At 40.6% G+C, this 10804-nt stretch overlaps 1 protein-coding gene across 1 annotated transcript; it reads right to left on the bottom strand.

Annotated features, from left to right (window-relative positions):
• Positions 1-8789: 8789 nt before the first annotated feature.
• On the bottom strand, positions 8790-10475 carry LOC147429532 (uncharacterized). The gene has a single exon (XM_086495038.1). The coding sequence runs from the start codon at positions 10473-10475 to the stop codon at positions 8790-8792; it is 1686 nt and encodes a 561-aa protein (XP_086351164.1).
• Between the last annotated feature and the right edge of the window lie 329 nt (positions 10476-10804).

Below are 10804 nucleotides of genomic sequence, written 5' to 3' on the forward strand. Positions count from 1 at the left end.
AAACACCCCCTCCCCCTTCTCTCTCTTTCTTACATATATAATTGTGTTTGCTTGATCATTGCCGATACGTTTCAAAGCAGCCCAAGCACTATCTCTCTCTCTCTCTCTCTCTCTCTCTCTCTCTCTCTCTCTCTCTTTACGCGTGCTAGTTCGCATCCAAAACTAGGTGTTGCCCCAAATTTGTGTAGGGTTAGGTTGCAGGTTTGTGTGTGTGTTTGTTGTTTTTCCAACCCCAACCCAATTGAGCAGCACGGGAGCCTTGAAGGGTGTCTAGAGGTTTCTCTTCTTGTTGCCCGCCCCGGACCGCTTCAAATTGGTGCCCCCACGGAGGACAGGCTTGTGTATGTTTTGTGAAGGCCCTACCTTTAGCATAATCAAGTAGCTTGCATGAATCACGAGAATTTGTATGATCCCTTCATTCCCATTGCAAGGCAAAAGCTACACATAATTGTTAGTACTAAGTTTCAATTTCAGAGAGTAATTCGTAAAATTTTAGGTCCTCTTAGGTTAGCCGAGATAAACACTTCGGTAAATACTTTTATGTTGCCTCTCATTAGGTACGATATTAGCTTGGACGTCTATATTTTTGTGTTATTTTAAGCATTAGGACATGCATAGGCCATGGATAATGGCCCAGGAATAGAGGTTTTTCCCTTTCATTTTACTCCACACATTAGAATAAACGTTGCAATTAGTAGAAAGATCCATTTTCAACAACGAATGGTGTTCATGTTTGGTGCCCAAAGAGTAGGAGAAATTCTTGCATCACCAAACTCTGTCATTCTACCTCTCATCAACTACCACACTTCTTTTGATGTACATGTGTTCATTTTATTTTAAAATGAAGTACAGCCCGGCAAAATAGTGTGTATGTTTGTTTTTTCTTTGTCCAAGTTGTTACAAGAAACAAAAAAAGATCATTTGTTCTAACAGGGAATGTGTGTGCAGTGAAAGTTCAATCCTTAGAGATCTAGCTCTATTACCAATTGAGTTGCAGGAGCAAGTAGTAAGGCGTCTCCTTCATAACAAGAGGGTGGTGAAGTTAAGACGAAAGGTCCTACGCGTGGATTCCATTTTCCTCTTGTTGTTGGGCACTAAGAAAGACCGCGCATTCATCCAACTAGTGTGTGCCCTAAGATTGGTAAATAGAGTGAAATTTGGCGTTTGGCGAGTGCATTTCACCATTGAGGAAGACTCTTCAGGAAACTTGCGGCCAGAGTTCATGCTTCATAAACTCACATTTGGTGAATTTTTCCCTCATTTGCGTCTTATTAATAGTCTTCCTTTCGCTTTCAACAAAGGAGATAGGGAGCTATTCAGAGCTTGTCTTAATAAAGAGAGGATAGAGAAGATTGCAAATTTGTATAAATTCTCATCCTTCTCTACTTTCTATGACACTTTGTTCATAGAGACATTGTAAATCTCTTTATGCTTTTGAATGATTTAACCATAATCCTAAGGAGTTTTTGTCCAGGAATTTTGTAGCACAAGTGGAGTCTTTAAATATTGCAAACTTGATTGGACTTGATGAGGATGTTCTTTATGAAATTGTGAGAAGGTTGCCTCACTCCGACTGTGTGGAACTCAAAGGAAAGGAGCTCCTAGTCAATTGCTACTTTCTCACGGCCTTCGATGAGCATGAAGATCTAGTTTTTATACAAACCGCTTGTGCGTTGGGAATTGTAGAGCAAGTGCAATTTATCACTTGGGACGTGGTTGCTCTTTTGGATCCAGAAAATGAAGTTCTAGAGATTTCTGTTTATCGCCTTAGCTTGAAGAATTTCAACCCTTCTTGGAGCTCATCAATAGTCTACCTTTTTGTTTTGATCAAACAAATCGAGACCTCATTGAAGCTTGGATAGCTGAAGAAGAAAACCTAAAGAGGTATTTTCTTACTTCTTCATTTGCAGGCGAGTGGTTCTAAATCTCTATTGTATCCCTTATTGTAACTCGTGTTGTAATCTTTCATAATAATGGAGAGCCAATGCCAAATGTCTGGATATCCTCTTTTCTTTGGAGAGCCTGGAGAGGATGCAGAATTATTTTTAGCAAATTTCAAGATGTCTTGCCGTATCAAGAGGATAGTAACCGATCAAGAACGTGTAGAAATGTTTGAGGTGGTCCTTAGGAAAGATGCTTGTACTTGGTTTGACTCTTTGCCTGAGAAAGTTAAGGGAAATTACACAGAAGTTTTGAATCGTTTTAAGAGATACTTCTTTGATCCCCAAAACACTCAAAAACTATGGCAAGACATTGTTTCTCATAAGCAAAAAGACATAGATGACTACTACTTGTACAAGCAAGAGTTTCTACGTCTTTGGGCTCTATGGATATGAAATGTTGCTAACCCTGGTGATGGTGCAGAATTTTTAAAGAAGGAGAGGTTCATAGCCGGACTCTTTCCTGACCTTAAGGTGAAAGTTGAGGCGGGTGCACCTGCTACTTTTGATGCAGCTGAAACTAGGGCTGCTGAGAAGTATAGGAAACTCAAGTGCTTAAGGGGAGAGGTTCCAATAGAAGGTCTTAGACCCAAAGGTAAGTCACAAGCATCAACATCTAGGGAGCTTCCTGAGGTAACGGCTGAAGTGATTGAGAAGTTAAATGAATCTTTAAGCAGCCTGTCAATTCACCTTGCACAAGCTGTAGGTCCAAAGGGACAAGCAAAGAAGTCAGAAGAGAGAGAGCCACGAACTAGGAGAGTCTTGCAATGTCGGAATTGCGGAGAGTCTGGACATGGGATGTATAATTGTCCTTGGCCCAGTGGAGAGCCAGGGAGAGCTGACTTGAATTACCCAGTGATGAATGCAGGAGAAGGAGCTGGTCAACAACCAAGGCTTCTACAAAGGCCAAATGGACCAAGACCACCTCCACAAGGGGTAGAAGGAGTTCCACCTTTGCCAGATCCAAATGTGCATGTGGTAGAGGTGACAAATTCAAATGAGGTTGACATGGAAGCCAATGACATTAAGCGTGGCCGAGGAAAAGGTAAAGAGAAAGAAGGAGTCACATCACAGAGTGACCATGGACAAGGCAAGAAGGCAAAGGAAACCAAGGAAACCAAGAGGACTCGACGTCGTATCAACCTCCAAGACTTCCCTCTTGGACATGGTATGGCTCCGTACAACTTGTTGGAAGACATGAGAGGTAAGGGTCCTGATATTTCATGGCCTCAATTTCTTGCATTATGTCCACAAGTTAGGAGGGATTTAACAAGGGCAGTTAGCACTAGGAGAAAGGTAAAAGAGAGTGTGCCTGTTGTAAAAATTGCACAAGCTGAAATGAATGAGGACATTACACCGATGCTAGACTGTTACATCAAAGGAAGATTGGTTAGGAAAGGTCTAGTGGATGGGGGTGCACAAATTTGCATCATGACAGAGGGACTCATGCAAAGACTAGGCATGCACATCCATGAGACACCTGAAATCAAAGTCAAGATGGCAAACAATAGCAAGACTAGGTGTGTAGGCATTTGTAAAAATGTCTTTGTAGAGGCCTTTGGCATTAAGAAAGCGGTGGATTTTTATGTTATGTCGACCAAGGGAAGTGGTTATCCATTTATCCTAGGAAGACCATGGCTAATGAAAATGCGAGCTTTGCAGGATTGGGAGAGTGGGAAATTAATTTGCAGGAATGACAATCATAAGAAGGTTGTCTTTGACATGAAGGAGAAACGCCAAGAGGAGCTCCATGAAGAATCATCTCAAAGTGAGACGGAAGAAGGTTGGACCGATAGCACTTCAGAAGAAGAAAGTAGCGACAGCATTACTGAAGAGGAGTCTTCCATCGAAGTCATGGGGGTAAGGTTTAAGCCAAGCAACCAAGAGACCTCTTGTCAAGGCTTGGAGGAGGTAGGTCCTTAAGAGAACGAAGGTGTTCAAGATGAAGGGATGCTGGAAGGTATGCTATCAACAACACTTACAAAGGATGAAAGAGAGGAGTTCAAATGTGTGCTAAGGAAGTTTCCTAGGCTTTTTACTAAAGACTACACCGACGTGCGTGGGGTAGATGTTGTTCAACACAAGATTGAGTTAAAGCCTGAGGCCACACCTAAAGCTCAGAAGCTACGAAGGCTAGGAGTTATAAAGGAGCAGGCTCTACTCAAGGAGGTAAGAAAGCTTCTAGCAGCAGGTTTCATTTATCCAGTGGAGAATTCAGAGTGGGTCTCTCCTGTTGTTGTCACTCCTAAGAAAAATGGCAAGTGGAGGGTGTGTGTGGATTACCGTCCCCTCAATGAGGCAACAAAAAGAGATCACTTTCCCTTCCCATTCCAGGATGAGATACTAAATGAGGTAGCTGGTCATGAGAAGTACACTGTGTGCGATGGTTACTCAGGTTACTTTCAAATAGGGATTGCATTGGAGGATCAATTGAAAACAACCTTTATCACTCCTTGGGGTTGTTATGCTTTTAGAGTCATGCCATTTGGTCTGACAAATGCTCCTGCAACATTCCAACGTTTCATGAATATGGTGTTTCAAGCATTCTTTGGAAAGTCAATTAGGGTGTTCATTGATGATTTCTGTATTTATAGCTCAAAATCATTGCATCTACAAAGGGTAGAAGAAGGTTTAAAGAAGCTCTACGACATGGGAGGTCAACTCAACCCCGACAAGTGCCATATAGGTGAGGATGAAGTAATCTTGCTTGGTCATAAAGTTTCTTACAAAGGCATTGAAGTGGATCCTTCAAAGGCAAAGGCTCTTATTGAGCTACCATCACCCAGGAGTCTTAAGGAGGTCATCTCATTCATTCAAAAGGTGAAGTATATGTCACGCTTCATTCACTTAGCCTCGGAGTTACTTCACCCTTTGCAAAAGTTGACACAACAAGTAGAATTTGCATGGTCTGATGAGCTTGAAGAGTACTTTTGTAACATTAAAGCCATTTTGTCAGAGCTACCAACACTCATGCCTCCTTGTTGGGAGCACACATTCTTTGCTAGCTCTAGTGCTGGGAAAGAAACAATGGGTGCAGTTTTGCTACAACAAGATCCCTATAGTACCAAGATGCGGCCCATCTACTTTGCTAGTAGGGTCATGAATGCTTTAGAGAGAGGCTACACGGAGGGAGAACTCATGATGCTTTCTCTCATGTTTGCGATAAGGAAGTTTAGATCCTACTTGCTCCCAAAACCTTTTGTAATCCTCACCGCAGAGAATTTGTTCCCTTGGGTGTCATCTCAAATGAATCTTAGTACTAGGATCTCAAAGTGGATTATGGAGTTGCAACAGTTTCAATACTCTTTCAAGGTAGAAGATAGTGTGCGTGCACAATTGGCAGGGATTCTCACTTATAGGGTGCATGAAAAGGAGATTAAGGTGCCTGATGTAAAGACCCTACGATTGCCACCACCAAAAAGTATTCCTAATGCTTTTACCTTGTTCTTTGATGGAGCTTTTCATCGAGCCACAGGAAAAGCAGGGGGAGGGCTAGTGTTGCTCAACCCAAGTGGAGAGGTGGTCATTAAAGAGAAGTTCAATCTACCAAGTTCAGCTAGCAACAATGAAGCAGAATATGACACACTACTTCATGGTTTAAAAATATGCATTGGCCATGGTATACAACGTCTCATGGTAAAAGGGGATGCACTTCTCATTGTGAAGCAGATTTTAGGAATTTGGGCATGCAAAAATGAAAGACTAAGGGCCAAAGTTCATACCATCCGTAGGCTATTTAATCAATTTGAGGAGGTGCAATTATATCATATTCCTAGGAAACAAAATGAAGATATCCCATGTAAGTATTGTTCCATGAAGCATGAGTGTAACACAAACCAAAATTCCAAGGGGCCAAACAATGAAGATCTTGTCAAGGACTCTGAAGCACTCTCTTTGGAAAAGATTCTTTATGATGGTACATGAATATACCATCATCCTGGGGGAGGGCTAATGATAGCCGTTTTTTCGGCTCTCTGTAATTGCCATAGTGAGTTATCTCACCCTATCAAATCACTCAAACACTGTGGTTACCCTCACCCTTTCACTGTATATAGGTGCGTGTGAGTTAGGAGACTTTTCCCATATCTCCTTATTGAAATAAAAAACCCTCAATTAGCTAGTCACTGGGCTAGTTGAGCCAAAAAATAAAAAAAATAAAAAATAAAAGTATATTATGGCCTCTTTGTGTGTAAATATTTCTTTGTATATAGGGCCTAAATAAAAGAATTTTTTCATAATTATTTTGGTATTTATTTAAATATTTCTACGTAGGTGTGTGTTATTTATGCTCTGTACATTGCCTCACCATAACCACAAGTTTTCTTACCATTTTTCATACTCTTTATTGCATGTAGAAATATTTTCATGTAAGCTTCTCTTATATTTGGTGTAACTCCACCCCAACAAAAATCCAAAAAAAAAACTAGTTTTATTTATGTGTATATTTTTTCTCTATTGTGATTTTTCCCTTCTTACATCTATTTTGTTTTTTTCTAAAAAATTAGAACACCAAAAATATTTATCTTTTTATGGTAGCCTCATAATGAGAGAGATTTCTTTTGACCCCTTTATATTTTTTCCACTTATATTATTTATATTTGACATGTACATATTTTTTAGACCCCTCAATATTTGATTTTCTTAGTTGTACTATTCACTTATATCATGATCTCAACAATATATTCAATTATAGACCTACCAAATAAGGTCAAGGGTAGGTGGCATGCATACATGCACTATGGAGGGCTCACTCTTGGAGGTATTCAAAAGAATCATCCAAAGAAGGACCCCACAAGGACCTTGTGCAGTGGAAAAAAATGATCGGTTTTGCTGAATTTTTAAAGTTCACTTGCTCTCTGAATTTGAAAAGGTAATACAAACAAAATTTGTAGGTCGTGGGCTGAACTTTTGCCTCAAATTTTTTCATATTTTTTTGAGCTACGAGCTGTGAGCTATGATTTTATTAGTGGACCCCAGTTTTCCCATGCTATGCAGCCACACTCTCTCTTCCACTTTATCATTTTCCTCTTTCACACACACTTCTCCACTCATCATCTCCACCTCTCTCACCACTCCTCTCTGCACCCTACTCACCTTCTCCTCAACCTTGAAGAATAAGAGAAACCATGGTGAACTCATACCTCCCACACACAATTCCATTCCAAAATTGACCACCTAGTCTCATTTTTCCTCCTCCAAATTACCCATATCTATCAAAAAAACCACAAAATTCAGCCTCTTCTCTTAAAAGACAGCATCATGGTGGTTGATTACTCAGCTTTAATTACCTTGTGTCTCAAGGAAGGTCAAGAGTGGAGAAAAAATGTACCGTCAAAGCTAGTGGACCGTCAACAAGCGTCAAAATTGGCCCTACTCAAGACACTTGGAGCATCAACCTTGTAAGAAATCCACCTTTTCTTACCTCTTAAGAGTTTTTCTTCCTTATTTGTATCCTACATGGATACTCCCATTGTAAATATCCAATTCCATTTGTAAATTAATACTAACTCTACTAACACTAACCCACTATGAAAAGTCCTATCACCTCCATTTCTCTCCTCTCTCTTTCCCCATCAACTTCTTGATAATTCCAAGCAAAAGAAATTAGATAAATTGCTGAAAATCCAACCCAACCATGGTTAGAGGAGTAACCCTAGCCTTCAAAATTGCTATAAAAGGAGGGTGTAGCTAGCACAAAGAGGGGGAGCCATAAGCAAGAGCACTATGCTATAACTTGAGAAGCCAAGCTCAACCTCTCTAGAAGGAGCTCTTGAGTGGAAGCTCATTGTCTTATGCATGTGCATGTGTTGTAATAGGAGATTAGCAAGGGAACTCTATGCCATTGTAAGAGAGAGAGTGATCACTCAATTGAGAGTAGGAAATCTATCATTTCTCCTACTAGTGTAAGCCCAGCATTTGCTGAATCAAGGAGGGTGGATTTTGACTAAGCTTGGATACTTTGTCTCTCTTCCCACGTGAAGTAATGGACAACAATGATGTGTAAGTGTCTTGGTGTTTTTTTTGTTAAGTTCTTGATAGCTTGTCTCTAGTGTTGTCATCAATTTAGCCATAAATCGCACATACTTTAAGAGGGCGTCAGGGTGGAGAGGACTCCCCTTGCCTTAAGACAGTGAGTGGGGTGGCTTTTCTTGTGATGTGTTGTGGTGTAATTTACTCAAGCTATGTTGAACAAATACTAATATCACTTTGATTGGTCATGACAGATTTGTAAGAAGGTATTAGTGCAACAAACACCCCCTCCCCCTTCTCTCTCTTTCTTACATATATAATTGTGTTTGCTTGATCATTGCCGATACGTTTCAAAGCAGCCCGAGCACTATCTCTCTCTCTCTCTCTCTCTACGCGTCCTAGTTCGGATCCAAAACTAGGTGGTGCCCCAAATTTGTGTAGGGTTAGGTTGCGGGTTTGTGTGTGTGTTTGTTGTTTTTCCAACCCCAACCCAATTGAGCAGCACGGGAGCCTTGAAGGGTGTCTAGAGGTTGCTCTTCTTGTTGCCCGCCCTGGACCGCTTCAGCATATTGTCTGTTAGCCGCAAAACCTTTATATATTTCCATATGTGTGAGTGACACAAAGATGCATTTACAATATCTACATGTCTTCCTTTGCGGACAACAGGCAAGATTTGTCTAAAATCACCCCCAAACAAAAGCACTTTTCCTCCAAACAATACATCATTTTGCATCATGTCCCTTAACGTTCGATCTAGTGCCTCATAAGCATATCGATGGGTCATGGGAGCTTTATCCCATATGATCAAGGCAACTCTCTTCAAAAGTTCAGCAAGATGATTGTTCACTTTGATACTACATGTTGATTCCGAATGCAACTCTAATGGTATTTTAAACCTTGAGTGAGCGGTCCATTGCTAAGAATTAAAGCTACAATGCCGGATGATGCACATGCCAAAGCAACCTTTTGTTGACCACGAATGCGAGAGAGCAAGGAATTATAAAGATATGTTTTTTCAGTTCCACCCGGTCCATCTAGAAAATAAATACTTCCTTCTGCCTTTTCAACTGTCTCTATGACTTCATTATATGCAATGTGTTGCCCTTGATTCAAAGAACTCTCCATTCTTTCTGCCAAATCATTTTTTTCATGTGTATTGAATATTGTCTCCTCACTTAGAAATCCACCACTACGCTGGAATAAACGTGCTTGATCTATACTAGGCATTCCAGAATAGTCAGCAAGTCGTTTTCCATATTGTTGAAGCATATAATTTAGGGTAGATAATGCTTGGTTGTTTGCTATATCATGACGAACATGCTCATCAAGCGTACGTGTGCGCAAAGCATAAAAAAAGTCCTCAGAAAGATCTTTGGAGAAATTATTCCATAGAGTACTTGGAGACAAAGGCTCACAAAACACCAAAATGATCACAAATAATTGTCGCAATTGTGGTCCCGATTGTTGCAAGGATGCCTCCTGTAGACACATTGACCATTCAGCATCATTTTGTAGTAGGCCCCTAGCATTGTAAGCTTCCTTAAAGGTAGGGTAAGTATGCCCACTAAAAGTTTGAAGGTCCTCAAAGTTCCGTGAACCCTTGCACTCGTTAAGCAACATTCGAAGGTAATAAACCTCCCTAGCTGTGGGAACAATGTTGTACATTCTTCCGATGGTGGTGCCCTTTTGTCTGTGAGTCCATACTTTTCTGTGTGCACTCCAAACCCATTGAGTAGGAAAGTCCGTGTGAAGCAAATCATTTGCTTCCGGATACCTTTGATTTGCCACAAACCACTCTGTTAGTGTTGTCTTTCTATTTGCATCATTAGTGACTACTCCCGCCAAATTTGCAGCATCTTCAAAAGCTACCATATTCTGTAAAGGAAGATGAACTTGTAATCGCATTGTATCGGGCTTCTCATCATGTAGGTCAAATCCAAATATCCTCCAAATTGCCTCCGATGCTGATATATAACATGCCTCTAGATAGCTCTTAATTTCATCAAGAACACCTTCACCATCTTGCAGCAAGACTGTGGCTCTATCATGGCCCTTATACACATATTTGTAAATATATTTTACAGCTGTGATAGTCGAGCATATTTCGACATTGATGTGAGATTTATATCTCAATGAGAGAAGTGGATTATATGGCACAACCCATCGATTATCCAGCTTCATTTGTTTTGATAGCACATAATTTCCATCATCTCTTCGCATGTATGTTGGATATCCAGTGCCATCAATGCAAGTTTCTGCACAAAACTTGTGTGGATATTTAAATCTGCACCTCCCTTCTACCATGCATGGTGCATTTTGATTCAAGACACCACATGGACCGTGAATGTTACAACGTGTTATAACATTGTGCAAATCAGGGAACCTGTCTTTGTCTAGTAGCTCAGCACAAACCATTTTATCATAGTGTGAAACATCAGTGGGCTTGTATTGAGATGCAAGTATTAACAAAATATGAGCATGAGGAATTTCTCTTTTCTGGAATTCTATCACACTGACATGGCCAATGACATCTCCAAAAATAGAACCCTGTATAAGCAAATGCATCAAGTCTTTAAACTTATGATAAAAGACTCATGATGTCAAATCAGGACGATCAGAAGCACTTTGCCCTGGCAATAAGGCATCATCAATCTCTTTCCAGCGTAGATTGCATATGAAAGTTATAAATAGGTCTAGCTTCCCACGCTTGCGCACAATTGCCATGGCATCTTGATAGAGCTGATACATATGTCGTGGGCCACCCAGAAAAGACGAAGGCAAAACAATTCTTTGTCCAGCATTAATACCTCTCACTCCTTCCACCACATCCCTAGCTGCCACCATGTCTGCAAGGCCTTGATAAGCTTCAACACGAAGTTCCTTCTGATGGTTTC

Source organism: Adiantum capillus-veneris, chromosome 22, assembly GCF_014529385.1.
Source record: "Adiantum capillus-veneris isolate H3 chromosome 22, ASM1452938v2, whole genome shotgun sequence".
Lineage (NCBI taxonomy): Eukaryota > Viridiplantae > Streptophyta > Polypodiopsida > Polypodiales > Pteridaceae > Adiantum > Adiantum capillus-veneris.

Coding starts and splice junctions, on each gene's coding strand:
- LOC147429532 (XM_086495038.1), bottom strand. CDS start 10,475: ATGCATTTGCTTATACAGGGTTCTATTTTTGGAGATGTCATTGGCCAT.